The sequence below is a fragment of the Aythya fuligula genome, chromosome 14 (assembly GCF_009819795.1).
Source record: "Aythya fuligula isolate bAytFul2 chromosome 14, bAytFul2.pri, whole genome shotgun sequence".
NCBI lineage: Eukaryota > Metazoa > Chordata > Aves > Anseriformes > Anatidae > Aythya > Aythya fuligula.
This window is the reverse complement of record NC_045572.1, coordinates 10110111-10126394: the sequence shown is the minus strand read 5'-3', so window position 1 is coordinate 10126394 and position 16284 is coordinate 10110111. Positions and strand designations below refer to the sequence as shown.

The 16284-nt window shown below is 43.7% G+C and overlaps 1 protein-coding gene across 1 annotated transcript in view; it reads right to left on the bottom strand.

The window, feature by feature from the left end:
• NSG2 (neuronal vesicle trafficking associated 2) overlaps positions 1–10717 on the bottom strand; it is a 37767-nt gene extending 27050 nt beyond the window's left edge. Inside the window, exons 1-2 of the mRNA XM_032196791.1 lie at positions 10498–10717; positions 9767–9917 (exon numbers count right to left, since the gene is read on the bottom strand). Coding sequence (XP_032052682.1) covers positions 9767–9895 — 129 coding nt within the window. The 5' untranslated portion in view covers positions 9896–9917; positions 10498–10717. The remainder of the gene's footprint in view (positions 1–9766; positions 9918–10497) is intronic.
• Positions 10718–16284: the final 5567 nt, after the last annotated feature.

The window sequence follows — 16284 nt, the reverse complement described above, 5'->3', positions numbered from 1 at the left end:
CATGGCAGGTTCCTTCAGAAAGGTACTGGCATTTATTACAAACCACAGCAATCACAATGATCCCGATTCCCTCTTCTTGTACCTTTTGCAGCTTTGCTGACTCCAGTACAGTTGTTCTTGATTGAAACCGGTGAAAAGGAGTATGAAATTGGGGTCCTGTGTAGGTTGCAATTCAAAGCAAACTGAAGTGGGAGAAATGGCCATCTCCTCATTCTCTCCTCTGCAATGCTGTTATGGTGGAAATGGACTGCAGTAAGGGGGTAAATACCAGAGCCAGCAGCACAGCATGGCTGTGCTCTGGCCTCATGTGTACAGACCATAAATGCAAACAATCAAATCAGTGTTTAAATGGCCAAGAAGTCTCTTGAATAATCTCAAAATAGACAATTAGCCTCCTTGCCATCCCTAACACAGCAACATCGCTCTACCTATTCCCTGCCCTTGCCTCCTTGAGATCTCACCTTCTCCTGCACACTCCCTAAGCCTTGCCTTAACTCATACTCCTCACAGTGAGGAGGGTCTGGCTGTTTTGGGTCACTATCCCCAACTCTGTGAGCTTACTGGGGCAGTGAATTATTATTATTTTTATTCATGTCACGAAATAACCTGCACACCTGCAAATGAATATTAAAAAGCAAGAACAGTCCCATCAATCAGCTTTTTGGATTAACTGAGACTTTGTGATTGCTGGATGAATACCCTTTGAACTTTTTTGGACACCTGTCAGCCTTTCCGTTCCTTTATCTAGGCCCTGATCCAGCACCAGCTTATGCCTAAGCTTCACTTAGTGGCTTGTGATTGTCCACCAGAGAGCAGACTCCCTGCCAGCTCAGTACAGCCCAGCTGCAGACCTTTGAAGACTGTACTGTGGATGGAGTTTAGATGAATACCATCTCAGGGGATCTCCCTGCAAATTAGGTTGCTGCTATAACCTGTTCTTAAATTTTTCACACTGTTTCCCAGAGACACTCCACCTTTAACTGCAGAGACACTGTATAGTTTTTGAGAGGGAAAATAAAGAGGACACAAATAAATTATGTGGGACTTTTTTCATTTTACACCTGAGATAAAACTGTTCTTTGAAAGTTGCTTCTCAGATGAAGTTTGCAGATTACAAGAACACAAGATGAGAGTAAAGGGCTTTCATGGAGCAGCAAAAAGACACTTCTAATTAGGAGAATCCACGCTCCTAGTCCTTGCAGCTTCCTCCCAAACTAAGTTTATATAGCAGTTGAACTTACCAAATTCCAATTCAGTGAAGCTTTTGAGCTTGCAAGTCATCTTATTAACATCAGCAGAATTAGTTGGATATTCAAAGTTAAGTGTGCATTTAAGTGTTTTGGCCAGATCAGAGCTTAAGCCTGCTTCAGTCACCTTCCCACAGCCAGTTATAATAAAAAGTCTTAGGGCTCCTCTGGTATTCTTCGGCGAGACCACTCAGAGCAGCATGGGCCCAGTATCCCCATGTTAGAGAAGGAAGAGCAAGGAAAAATAAATAAATAAATAAAAGCAGAGTAATGTGCTGAGTCACACCAGCAACTTGTGGCTGCTACTTACAGTGCATCCTCTTTGCTCAGGTTTTCATTAACTGAGCGGCAGTAATAGCTCCATATAAATAAAACATTCTTGGGATTAGGGGCTGGCAAGTGATATGGCTGGGTTGGGTTGAAAGTCAGATGCTCGATGGAAAATGGCAGCTCTCTGCAGAATTGTTGTCCTCAATCACTCTAGGTTAGCAGATGCGATTACACACTCCAACTCTTTAAAGGTTTTTACTGTCTATCTACTTTCTTGCATCTTCTTCATTCCAATCCCTCAAATGCCCTTCTACAAGACCTCAGTAGTGGTCTACACAGAAGCCTGTAAAAGTTATAAAATCCCAAACACGGGACAAGACATATCTATCATGCTGGTCCATACAAGCAAGATTTTTCTAATGATGCTGTTTGCTAATACATTTATTGAGTACTAAACTTAAATGTACTTACTATTCTAGGCTTAACACTAGTGACCACTGGAGCTAACAGGAAACCTTTCCTTTTCAAATAATGAATGCAGGACCAGACACCTTCTCTGTAGTGATACTTTGGAAAATTATAGGTATGCTGAGGTGAGAAACAACAGCTCAGAGGCTGCATATACCAGCAGGAAATCCATCACTGACAACCTTGAGAAAGTAAACAGTAGGAGAGTGCTGGGAAATCTAGAGATTTTTGGATGCTGAAAGAAAGAAAGGCAACTTTTCACCAAATGGACCACATTGAAAGCATTTGCTTTCAGGGAGAAGGAGCAGTGCAGACGTGAAATGTGACAAATGGAAAAATATCACATTAAGCATGGAAACTTAAAAAGGATTTTCCTGCAATGGGATGAAGTAAGTGTTTCAGAAAATGAACTGATATGAATTCTGAGTCTTGTCTCAGGCTGGCTAAATGTAACATCATTTATTGCCACTTTATATTTGCGTTTGAGCTCAATGGTTTTCCCTGAAGAAATGAGTAATAATATTTAACATAACTGGCATTGTGAAAACTTTAAATTATTCATCTGGAAAAGGACATGCAGCCCTGCTGTAATTCCCACTTCACTGCCACAGTGCATGTAATATATTGTGGTTCAGGTGCTGCAAAGTGCAGACCATAAAAATTTAAAATACTACTTCCCGGGATTATTAATAATGAAGAGTCTCTCACTCAGAGTGGCTTTCAGATTGACAGAAGAGATAAACAAAATGCGCTTCTCCTACCAAGGAGAAAGGTTTCTTCCAGGTTCAAAGCTGGCCTTTGTAGTCCCACAAAATGGTTGTAACACACCCATCACTTTCCGTTTGGATTAGTCATGCTCACTTTTAAGTGAAAATGAGACTCTCAGCTTCCAAAGACATGCCTTTCTTCATTCCTTGCAAAGAGAGAAGAGAAAATAAAGCTTCACACTGGCATTGACATCGTGGTTTCTTTTGCCATCATTACCCAACTGAGCATCAGTATCTGAAAAAGACCTTCGACCAAGTCCCAGCTGCAGCATGCTGTCCAGGTTACTGATGATAGCAAAATGGTGACCCCCAGCCTTGGCACTAAATCTGCTGTGACTGAGGCAGTTTCTATGCTTATGTGATTCATGCCAAGGAATGGCTAAAATTCACCACCTGCTCCCACACAAAAGTCTCCAGTGACCTCCGAGCTCTAATCCTCACATGCAGCCAGCCTCTAAGGGCAAATGAGCTGTGCACATTGCCAAGACCAGCTGAAGTTAAAATATTTAGCAGTAAGAGAGTGTAGGAAAAGAGATGGAAAAATCAGGTTTCAGAGCTTATAACAATCTCTTTCTTTACAGGCTTTGGATGAAACATTCATGGACCAGAGCAACTCCTTGTCTACTGCCTGTACCTCCTTCTGAGTCTTGCACTGGCTCCTGCTAGAAACAGGACACATCAGACTGGACAGATCAGTAATCAGGCTACCTGTGGCAGATTCCAAGATTTTAAGACAAATTTGGATAAGTTTTTGAAGACCTATAATTAAAACTACATCACATCCCATGGAAGAGGTGGCAGTGCTTCCCAATCTACAGGATGAACATATCTCAGCAGGCAGACTTCCCAGAGATTAATAAGAAAATTGGCATTTAGGATGTATGTACTGGTAGTCCCCAGGACACCCTACTCATTATTTGAATTCATGAAATGTCTGAAATATCAATGAACAAGAGGAGAAAAAAAGAAAGAAAAAAAAAAAAAAAAGGAAAAAGGATGTCCTGGGATCAAATCCATAGTCTCCATAGTCAATGAAGAAAGCCCCAGCCAGTGGAAACAATCTGCTTTTTGTATTTTTCCTGTATCAGCTCATCTAATGGGTGTTGTACTAGAAATGAGCTTCACAGAGGGTGGTAGAAAAAAGTGGTCTCTTGAATCAGTGCCAGGAGGATATTCCAGGCATAAGGAAAATCACAAAAGGACAAAGACAGCAAATATAATCAGCCCTGGCACCACCGATGAAAGGCAGCACAGAACGCAGAAGCTGCACTGGGAGCTGAAAGCAGCTGAGAAGGGAAAAGCGTAGCTCACAAACACAAAGACAGCTTGAAAATTATTCAGTTAAGTCTCACTACAAATCTCCAGGTGCCCATAACCAGCAGGAGCCCATGGGAGGCTGTGAAAGGGTGTAAAAACTGATTTTAGTAGGTTCAGCCAGGGAAGGGTACAGCAAAGCAGACAAAAGAATCAATCACACAGCAATAGTGATGGTAAATTGGCCAGGGTAAATTAGCAGAGCTCCATTGATTTCATCCAAATGACAGATTTACACTAATCAAGAATCCTTCCCAGACTTACTTCACAGACCAGTAAGCAACTGGGATGTGGGGTTAAGTCCACAGTCTTGCTGAAATAACTTCCACCTGCAGTAATGGCATTTCATGTTGAAATAAAGAATGGATTTCAACAGGCTTAGCCAAACAGCCATACCCAAACACGTTTCTCCTGTGTCCATTTCAGCTGTTTCTGCAGAATGTAGCTCTAAGAAACACAGAGCAGACATAACTGGGCTTAAGAGAGGCAATGGAGCTCACATAAACAGGCATGAGCTAGCTTTAAACCACCTAATTCAGGCTCTGGTAGCGCTGCAAGGAGAGAAATTTCTGCACAGGCTACACAAATCCTGAGCCGTTCCATACTCAGGAGCTGCAGCAGCAGCAGCGTGCTATCTGTATGCAAGTGAGGTAGCTGAATGCTACCCCGGGTGTCTGCGCAGGCTGCGAGCACACACTCGGGTTGCAGCACAGCCCTGCCAGGAGTGGACACAGGTAACCAGCGTTGTTCAGTATGTTAGGGCGAGGGCAAGGCCATCAGAAGAGCATCTGAAGAAGAGGAGCACCAACTGCCAAGAACCTCCAGCAGGGCTGTCTGAGACACGCAAACAAAATCAGAAAGGTTACCCCAAAAACACTGCGCTGTCAGGGTGAGCGTTGCTGCAAATATTTATTGTGGCTTAATGAGCAGAGGTGGTGTTTACATCCAAACATGCATTTAGAGGACAAATGTCACCGGAGAGGAAGGCTCAGACTTGGTATTTGTGGGGATTAGGCAGCATTTCCCGGGTGGATAAAGGAAAGGATGGGGCAGGACAGCTTGCCCATTCCTTCATAGTTGCAGTAAAAGAAAGAAAATTTATTTTATTCGTGCTTTCTTTTCCCTTTGTACCCTACTGCACCCCAAAACCTGCTCCAATCTGCCCTGGCTGCTTTTCCCTTTGTACCCTACTGCACCCCAAAACCTGCTCCAATCTGCCCTGGCTGCATGCATTGAGGCTGCCCGGAGCTGCAGCACACTGCTAGGGCAGAGGGCAGGCTGACAGCGATGTTTCAGGACAGAGCTGCAAGTAGTCCCCTAGGTACCAGAGCACTCATCCAGCGTACTATTAATTATGCCTACTCAGCTGGCCAGGACAAAACATTATTTTCTACTAAACCAAGAGGGACAGGCTGTGAGCTCAAGGGACACTCCTGATTTCCAGGATTTCTCGATTACACTGTATTAAAAAGCATGGTCTGGGGCACTCAGAGCAGGGTGCGGCCACAGACTATACGGAGGATGGGGTGGGAAAAGTATTTGAAGGGAGCATTTACATCTATTTTTTTTCTTTCTTGGGTTGATGGCAGGAATTTGTCACCAGAGAAATTATTTCTTAAGCCTCCAGATGCATTCAAAATAAAGAACAATGGACCACATGATAAGCCCTCTGCAGCTTTCCCCACAAAAGACATGCCGGATGTTTTTTTCAGCCCTGACAATAGCTTTCATGCACTTGTGTATTATGTAAAATTAAGATTTTTACTGCCAGAACAGAGGCATTTCCTGCTGGATTTTGCTGAAGCGAGCCTATGAGACCAAGGGGTCCCCAGTTGTTGGTCTCATTTAAAATTTCAGTGAAACAGTATGGTCTGTTAAAAGTTGTGTATTTTTTAGCATTATTATTGCAGACGCACATAACAATTACAGCTAAAGCACTTTGTCTACGCCCAGGAAAACAAGTGAACAGCTAGCCTTTTCTTCCCAGCTCCTGAAAGAAAAATACTTTTTTTTTTTTTTGAATACAAAAGAAATTAAATTCAGAAACATAAAAAGCCAGGTCAAGGGCTTGTCACCAGTGATTGTTATTATTCCTGCTACATGGGTGGATTTCAGCAAAACAGCCACACAAAAATGATTTAAGAGCATCTCTCTGCCTTCTCCCCATCAAGAGAAGGGGGGCAGCGGTGGGGACAGGACCAAGGGAAAAAAACTTGAGGCTTGAAGACAGTCAATAAATATAAATACACAGCAGGCTTAACACCCTAGGGGAGAAATTACCATCCTGGGTACATTTCTCCCCTTGCAGCCGTACAATCGCTGACAGATCCACCAGAATGTTGATGCTGCAGGAGGAATAACATGAGCCTTTGCAGGAGACATCCTCACTTCCAACAGTATCAAGGTGGATGTCAGAGGGAGCTGCAAAGCTCACAGCACTTCAAAAAACAAACCTATTAGTAAAGCATCCCCAAAAGGACAGCTAATACATTCATGAATTTAAGAATTTCGCCCCCTCACCAAATGATTTCCTATAATCAAGGAGCTGTCTGAAAAGAGATGGGCTTCAGGAATTACATCACATGAGCAAAAGCCTCATTTTGATAGCCTTTCTGTGTATCCTTTCTCTGAAAGTGGAGCTGAACAAAAAATGCCTTGAAAGAGATCAGCTATGGTGAAACACCTATAGAGGTCAATGTTGAGAGTCACTTAGAGGTATTCTCTAGTGATCCAGTTATAACAATAATAATAAAACAAAGAAAAAAATGGATAGTTTAAGCCCTTAAAAATTATTTTCAGTCTGCAGATTCCACGGGCTTTGTGGGTGGCTTTCAAGGAGAATCAAAGGCAAGTATGCTGAGAAACAACAGGTCTGGTTTTCTTCCACATGCATGCAGGTGTCTAAGACTCAATTGGAAAAAAAAAAAAAAAAGTTCCTATAAATGGACAGTGTTTGCAAACCTTTGCCATGCGAGATACATGCACCACTGCACACTGAGAACAGCAGTAGGGCTGCCCAGTACAGACCTAGCCGCCTCTTGAATCACAACCCAAAGCCTGTACCACTCCAAATTACCAGCCAAACTGAAGCTAGAGCAAATACACAGAGCCTTGCTCTCGTTTTGATGCACATTGGAGTGCCCCTGGACAATCCAGGTTAGATATGGGTTAAGAGCTCACAGTGTCTTAAATGACGATACCCTTTAATGGTCAAGATAAACCCAGAAAAGGGAGCATTTGAACAGGTTTTCTTTTCTCCTGCTCCCCCATTTTTCTTCTTCTAGATTTCAATCACAGGAAAATGCCAGGGTGCACCAGCTCTTTGTTGCAGTAGCATAGGCGTTGTGATTCCCTGATGGGAGCGTGGAGGCTGGGAGCATTGCCTCCTTGTGGTTAAAAGCAAGCAGCAATTGATTTGCATTTAGGAAAAAGAGAGCAAAGCCCTTCTGAGCTCATACACACAGACCCCCATACCAAACCGGTTTTGTCTCTGGGGATTTATGCGACATCCCGTGCAAGAGGCACAGAAAGTGCCCTGGCTTTTGTTTCCACTCTTACAAGCTGAAATCTACTGCTGGCAGGTTTGGGGAATACAAAGAAAAAAAAGTAAAATTGATTTTAGATATTTTTTTTAACCCTGCCTCCTGACATGAAGGCAAGTCCAAACAAAAATCCACTCTGAATGACTTGAAATCTATGTTTACTCTTCCTCAGGCTCACAGTCTTGCAGAATTCAGTTGCAGCTTTGCTTTACCAAGTACAAAGCTGAAGTTTCCCCCACCACTTAACCTTCACCCAAGCTCTTCACCTGAGGCCCCTCTCCTTATTAGCAGGTCTTTACTCTGCCCCAGGATGAACTCAGCCCAACAGAATCTGTTCTACAAAGAGCAAAAGAAACAGAATGTGAATTATTTTGCTTTTATCGTAAATAACCTCTCCATGTAACAAACCTTCTGTCGCCATTAACTCTAGGCTTACTGCACACAGGAGTTGAACCACAGCCTGCAGAAATCAATACCATTGACTGTAATGAGTTCTGAATCATGCTTAGCACTCCTGGAGAAACATCCCACACTTCCAGCAAAGAGAAATATGGATGTCAGTAGATGCATTGACAGTAATGTATGTTAATGAAGGTAATGTAACCTAACAACATGTGAATTATTGATGCAGGCATGTTTAAACAGGAAAATCAGCAAGGAATCACACTAGACCAATACACTCCAATGTTTGTTCACCAACAGGCAATTGGAACATGGTGGTCTTGAGAACACTCATTACCACCTTATTAGCTTGAAAGGATTTTTGTTAGGTTTTCCATGTCTCACCTGATACGCGAGCCAGTTACATTTCACATCATGTGTCAATGTGTGTGTGTGGTGTCAATAAGCCATTTGTCTAGGATCATACAAGTTATTTTCACACATCCATACCTTCCTCTGAGCTTCTCAGACATTTGTCATAAATCATATTGCTTTGCCCAAGTTATTTTGCTTAACCTTATTTATCAGAGTCACAGATACGGACCAGTTTATCCTCTCATTCACAACGATTCATGGAAGCGTAACTCCTGAATGCAGTGAAGTTGCTCCTGATTGCCATGAGGCCCATGGGGAATGAACCTAGGTCCTTTGTCTGGCACGGCTGGTTCCCAGGATGTCAAGGCAGTTGACTCAGCTCTATCTATCATAAAATAAACTCAGTTTGTCTATCTTGACAGTTTTATCACATCCATCATCATGTTCTCCTAATGTATTTAGAGAAACTTCATTTTGTACTACAGTAAAAACAGGATGTATGTTCAATAATCATCAGTGTTAATTTTACTATTATTCCATTATCCTGTGAGATCTAATCATTCTGTCTTGTACTTTCGGGTGAGTTGGCTCCATCTCTGTGGTATCTGGGAACTACACTGCAGACAGGCTTTGTTTTTGTAAGGACCGTTGTGGCATACAGATTTTCACGATCTCATCATGTCCTCACCGGGTTATTTTGATATGCACCGTCACTGCAATGCTATAGACAAAAGATTTCCAGCCACATCCTGCATCTAAAACACCCCAACCACCAAACCTCAGCCAATCGCTGAGGCACATTTCTGGACATCTTAGTGCTGCATTCAGTGCTGAGAGTGGGCAGGGGAGAAAGCTGTCCCCTGGCAGGAGCCAACTGGGGGAACAAAACCTGGGCTTGCTCCATCACCAGCCAGTGCATGGGGGAATTCAGTCGCTCTCTTCAGAGAAATCAGCATCGTGAATGCCCGAATGAGCTTTGCATAGCCACAGAGAAGAAAATAAACCTTAACTGAGATAATTAAAATAGCTGTTTATTTTGGAAGAGTTCTTGAATTACTTTCAATGCAAGCAACTAATCTTACTGATAATAATTATGCATTGTGAACTGCTCCTCAATTTCTCCAGCATTTATAAGAGAAACACACTAAGCCTTTTCCTGATGTATATACGAAGGAATATTTAGATATTTTTTGAGGAGGGAAGGAGCTGGGGGACAGTTGTGTGCTCAGTTGCCATGTACAAGCAGATAAATACACTAAGAAAGACACCCCCTTTTTATTTATTGTATAGACACTATGCCACAGCCCATATCATCAATGACCACTAATTGATAAGGACAGGGAAACCAAGGGGCACGTACATGTGCACAAGCATGCAGGGGTGCCATTGGATTTTGTTTTACCTTTTCCGGAGCCGGGAACTGCAGGTGATTTACTTCCAAAGGCGTGATCAAAGGAACTGTCTGAAAACCATCTTCGCCGGATGGTGGTTTGCTGTTCTTGTCGTTCAAATTACTCCCCAGCTTCACCATTCTCGGACCTTGCTTTCCAGACCTAAAACCAGCAAGACGATCGATGTCACAAGGGTAGCGGGAAGAGGATTTCTGCCTTGCCTTGCTCACTTTGCCTTGGTGGATTGGTTTCCTGGGTTTTATACCCAGGTTTCTAGCCGCACAGCATGCCACGCCAAGGCTGACTTCACACATGCATTTCTTCTCGCCTTACACAGCCACCCCACAAACACCCCTTAACCCCCCCATCCGCTGCAAGCCCCAGCACAGCATCACAACCGGCACCAGCACCACCAACAGCATCACCCACCGGTACCAGCACCACGACCAGCATCACCCACTAGCACCAGCACCCCAACCAGCACCACAAGCGGCACCAGCACCCCAACCAGCATCACCCACCGGCACCAGCACCACGACCAGCAGCACCCACCAGCACCCACCACCCCGGGGACCGGGCGCATCTCCCGGCCCCAGGTGCATTTCACCCCCCCCACACCTCCCCAAATTTTTTCCGGCCGCCTTGAAGGGGTCCCCCGGGGGTCTCCCCGCGATGTGGGGGTGCTGAGTGGAGGGGGGTGGGCTGCGGGGACCCCTCCCGCCTCCCCCCAGCCTTTACTTACTGCAAACCACGCGGTCACTGGCGGCGGCTCGGCCCGGGCGCTGCTGCGGGGCCGGGGGAGGGGAGGAGGGGGGGGGATCTCGGCGGGGAGGCGGGGCGGGCGGAAATTTTCGGGTAATTTATTCGATTCGCTGTAATTAAGGGCGGCCGCCGCGTGCCGACGGCGGTGCTGAAGGGACAGCGCTGCGCGGCGCTCGGCTCCGCAACGGCGACTGAGGGCGGGGCGGCTCCCCCCCCCCCCCCCAAACACCTCCCTCCCTTCCCTCACCCCCTGCTTCTCCTCCCCTCAGCCCCCCGCTTCTCCTCCCTTCCTCACTCCCCTCCTCCTCCTCCCGTCCTCGCCCCCTCCCCTTCTTTTCCCCTCAGCCCCCCCCCCCCCCCCCGCCGGGCGCGCACCCGCTGCGCGGCCTCGGGCACCCCCTGGCGTCCCCGCCGCGCACGGCCGCGCGCCCCGGCGCCCCCTGCGGGCACCAAAAAGGGGTCGGGAAGGGTTTTTGGGGGGGTCGCTGGGCCGAAGGGGTGGGGGTTGACGATCCATCCCTCTTGACCCAGTCCCCTTGCAGGGCGAGGCTGGAGCCTGATGGGTTTGTAAGCAGAGCGTTTGCCTCCCGGGCTGGCGGTTTGGCATCTTTTCGAGCCCTAAATATAGCCCTAAAAGGCGGGAGCTGTTCCCATAATAAAATGGTGAAAATGTGTTTAAAGCCAGGCTTGGCAGAGCAAGGCCTAGCGCTTGAGGCGCTGGCAGGAGCTCGCTCGTGGTGCTGCAGTTTTAGGGTAAGAAGGGTCCCGGGAAGGTAGGAGAGGTGGGACAGCTGAAACTATTCACTGCTACCATCCCCTGGCACGGTCCTTTAAAGAATCTGTCTTTGCCAGCTTTTAATGCTTGGGTTGGAATTTGTTCTGCCACATTTCTGTATAAGGCTGAACTTCCATAGAAAATCCCATCCGATGGAGTTTCCATTTTTAACAATAAGGTTCTGCCATGTGTGAGCATTTACTTGGAGTCACTCTTATTCAGCGTGTTATAATTTGTCAGCAGGTAGCTTTTCGATGTGCTCAGAAGCATCTGCTACATTTGACCACAGTGCAAGGTTTGGGGAGTTCATATCCATGCTGCTCTGAAAAAACGTCTTAAGCTCAGTAGCAGAATCCTCCCCAGATCCATCCGTTAGCCATGTTCAGCTCAACTCGACAAGATTTTCTCTGTAACTACAACTCCAGGCTGCTGCAGTCTGCCCAGAAACAGATACCTACAAAGAAAGCCAGCAGACTGCATCCCTAAGAGATGGGAGAATGTGCCTCTTAAGAGGAGCATAAACCCACTCACTAAAGACAATTGATTAAATTACTACATGTAATAACTTAGTATTGCAGTGTTACCAGAAATCAACCATCAATGCCCATCTGGACTAGGATCTGTGCAAATATATAGCAAGTTATAAACCCTGCAAAACCTGCCTTCTCATGCTCTGCACAGAGATGAATGCCACGTTGGTAGTTTGGCTCAGTTTGAGGACCTTCAAAATGCAGAGGTTGTAAGGAAATCTAAAAACACAAAATCCAAAAATCAAAAAAAAATCTTTTTTTTTTTAAAAAAAAAAAAGAAATTGCCCCTGTTTCAGCTTGTGCTCATTGCCCCTTGGCCTGCCCACAGTGAGAAGATTCTGGCTCTGATCTGAGCTGTCTCCAGTCTGAACAATCCTGCAATCCTGACTCTCTCTGCCTCTCCCCATATGGCAAATGCTCCAAGTGAAAAAATAAAAAAAAATAAATAATAATAAAAAAGCAATTGCAGCAACTCTTTCCCCAACTTTCAATATATTACAGATTATATCATATGATTTGACTATCCAAAGAGACTAACAGACTCCATTGTTATCTTTTCCTGAACATACACTTTTGAACTAATCTAGCTCCTCGCTCAGCAAAATGGCTATTTTCAATTGAGGAACTGGGAAATACTATTAAAAAAAAAAAAAAAAAAAAAAAAAAATAAACAACTGCATTGTAACTACATAGAAATTCCATAGTGGTCTTCTACCTTTATCTGGGAATTATAAAGTGCTATGAGAGTGCTTTGTTGAAAAGCAAAGCTTGCAAGTACCTTGTGTGATAATTAAGCCAAATCACTTTCATGAACATCAACATCAGGAATGCATATTCTGCTAGCCAAAATACAATCTTAGCAGTAAGTCGATAGATCCTCTTACTTAAGAGAATGTCTTAAGCAACACTTTCCACAAACACAGTCATGTTAAAGCTCCAGAATCACTTGTGCAAATCCATGGTAAGCATAGTTATACCATGAAAAATAAAGTTGCAAACATGGCACCAGCTTGTTCAGTATGTCGACTCACACAAATACACTGACATTGCAGACTGACTTGCAGAGTTTAATACATTAACCTTTGTTGGCTATAGCTGAATACTCTTCACAGTAACATAGCTAAGGAGCAATGAGGTGAGTCCCATACCTTCTTGTGCATTACTTCTGCTGTTAAATACAAATCTGTGAATCTACCGATAACTAAACAGAACTGAACCCTGCTGGGGATAGTCTGTATAAGCCAGAGAGCACAGAGCAATGCTGCCAGCACTTGAGCACTGGCAGTTAGAGCCACTTTGTCACTGGAAGGCTTTTAGTTGTGAGTACTAGCAGCGAGAACCTGCGATAAGTGAGCAGATGCGGCTTTTACCTTACGACTTTTCAGAACAGAAGCACATTTTAAGCAACGTCTCAATGGCACCATCTGAGAATTCTGGCAGCATGGCAGATGGAGATGTGCAGAGAGATACTGTCTCCCTCTAAGCTGTCATTGGCATTACATCCAGTAACTTTCCTTTATTTCCTCCATGAGACCAAACTAGCCCTGTAACCGTTTCGGGTCATATGCTCCATTTCAGTTTGCAAATACCTCTTTGCAAAATACCGGTTTCACAGACAGACACCAACTACCAGCAGCGAGTTTACAGAGCAGAATGCTTTATGGAAGAAAACGGATGCTTAAAGTTGCCAGCAAGATCCTAAAAGCAAACCTTCTCTGGAGACAGCATTAAAGCAAACCCAAGTGAATACAACAAAGCAACGAGTAACGTACAGCTTTTCTTATGGAGAGAATACAAACTCTGACATTTCCACCCACACAGAGCAGATCAGTGACTGGCAATAAGACAAAGCAGCAGTACGAGCAACATGAGACTCCAGAGGAGTAAACAATGTATTTCTCCTGTCAACAAAAATATATGCCTCTCCTTCTTCATTTAATAAGACTCACATGATGTATTATTTTCTATTTCCAGTTAAACAAATCAGAGTAGAATTACTTTTTACATTATCAGTTTACACTGAAGATTATTGGCTGTCTTTAAGAGGCTTGATATTTGTAACAGGGCTTGGGTATAACATTTCACTGTATTGTGAATTCTGCAAGTCGTAAACAAAATGTCACTCAAAATAGTCCAACTTCTACCCACTCCATGCCTGAACATATAAATCAACTGCACTTCAGTGTTCATGAATATTATTTTCCTTACTTGCTCCATGATCTACAAATTCCTTATGCCCATTACACCTCTTCATAAAACATATTTCCTGCACACCATGCACTTTCCCTATAGTGTTCTTGTACATTATTGTAAGTAACATATTATTTTTATCTCTTCTCACACATTGAAAAACTGACATTGGGCTCTCAATAAAAGTATTTGAAAGCATGTGGACAGGTGGTAGAAATTACTAAGAGGAGAAACTGCAGAACTTGAAAACACACAGTAAGGACAAAGTCTCAGGAAATCAGACCAGTTAAGGCAGGGTGAGCCTAGGAAGAACATCAGCCACTTCAGACTCATCTCATGAAAGATCGGGTTTGTCTCTCAGACATTCCCATTAATTCATTTCAAAATGAGTCTAATAGAATAGTGACAAGCAGTGAGGAGCACAGTTCAGGTGACAGTTCAAGCCAAACCCAGCCCTGATCTGAGCCTTCTAACTTAACAAATACCGTATGTCACAAATTCACATCTGTGTTTTCCTGTAAAAGACACCATGATGTGACAGAAAGCAACGTTTAGACAGAGCACATCAATACAGGAAGGAATCTCACCACATCCTCAACCTAAACCCAGAGTATGGAACTGTTCCCACTAAAATGCCTGCCTGCATGAGCCACAGACTTGTGGAAGTTAGAAAAGGGCAAGTTCTTGTGCCCTGCCCATGCTCTGAACTGCTCCTCACTGCACATCCCCTGCTGGTTTGCTCAGTCTGGAATGACAGAGCTGAGCGAGGAATGCATTTCTTTTCTTTGCTGTTGGAGATCACTCCACAGATAAATTAGTATCATAGCCAAGAATTTCTATCCTACATGGAGTTAAAGAAATTTAAAATACCAAGGGGTGTAAAAACTGATCATGTATATTTTAAGTTGGGGTTAACTACTTGTAGCCTTTGCTATGGAGGAGATCATCCATTATGTGAAATCACATCAGTGCTGCTGATGTCCTGTCACACACACATTAGGAACAAGAAAATAAGCATATAGCAGAACAGGAGGAAAAAAGGAAAAAAAAAAAAAAAAAAAAAAGAGAGAAAAAAAAAAGAAAGAAAAGCCATGTTAATCTATTATTCATTTCAAAATACAAGGGTTTACAAGAGTTTACAAAGATTCTGGAGGAGAGGAAGCATTTGTCAGTGCCTTAGTGAACCCTCCTGCACAGCTCTTTTAATCTGCCTCCATTCCTCATCTGTGCAGGAATGCCAGGCATGCAATAAATTTCACACATTCACAGCATGAACATGTTCTTATCATGATCTCTGGGAAGACTACACAAATCAGACATATACTCGTAAGCAGCCCAGCAATGTTTGCAATTCAGCAAAATCTCTTAGATGAGACGCACCTGTGAGTTCACAATTCGGAACAAGAAGAGATGCTCTCATTAATATACCCTGTACATGGAGCACAAAAGATGCAACGCAGCCTGTTCTAAGAGGGACCACAAACAACAGGACGTGAAAGTATGCAGCATCATCCAGCAGCTATTTGGCCTCTCTCTGCATCAAGGCGTACTCCCTTCTTGCTCAGGGGCCTCCATATCTTTTACTTCTAACAAAATGAATCTGCAGCTACACACCTCGATTTTCACCAGTGACAAAGCAAGCAGAAAAACTTTCAATCAGGATTTTTTTTTCCATCAGATCAGATTTCTGTGATGCTGTCACTAATGAGTGGGTAGCTTCCTATAAGCATTTATTAAAATTTACTGTGGCCTTAATATACACTTCATATGATACGTTCCCCTGCTACTTTGCAGAAAAGCCTATAATATTAAACTCATTGAAGTATGGATGCTTTGGGTTTTATGGAAATTCCTGTTGTTGTAGTTATATAAGTGCTTATGCAATGAAAATATACATATTACACAAACCTGCCTAAGTCACCAAGAATTATTTACAAGAGCTATAAATCAAAGTTGCACCATGTTTTGTTTCATACATAAAGACCTATTGCACACATACATAAAATGTCACATATGCCCCAAATTTGCCTTAAGTCACTTCCCAAAAGATAAAAAAAATAGAACTGATCTGCCTGCTGAAGGCTATTCTTTAGTCAGAGGCCATGCAAAATTGTATTAGGAGCTTTGAAGTTAAAACATGAACATTGACTGCTAGCAAGGGCCCTAAAGACAAAGACATTTACTGGATGTAAACATCCAGTGAAGACAAAGGTCACCTTATACTTTCCTGAAATCTGATCATGGGAGAAACTCCGCATCCTGCTCCCAAGTT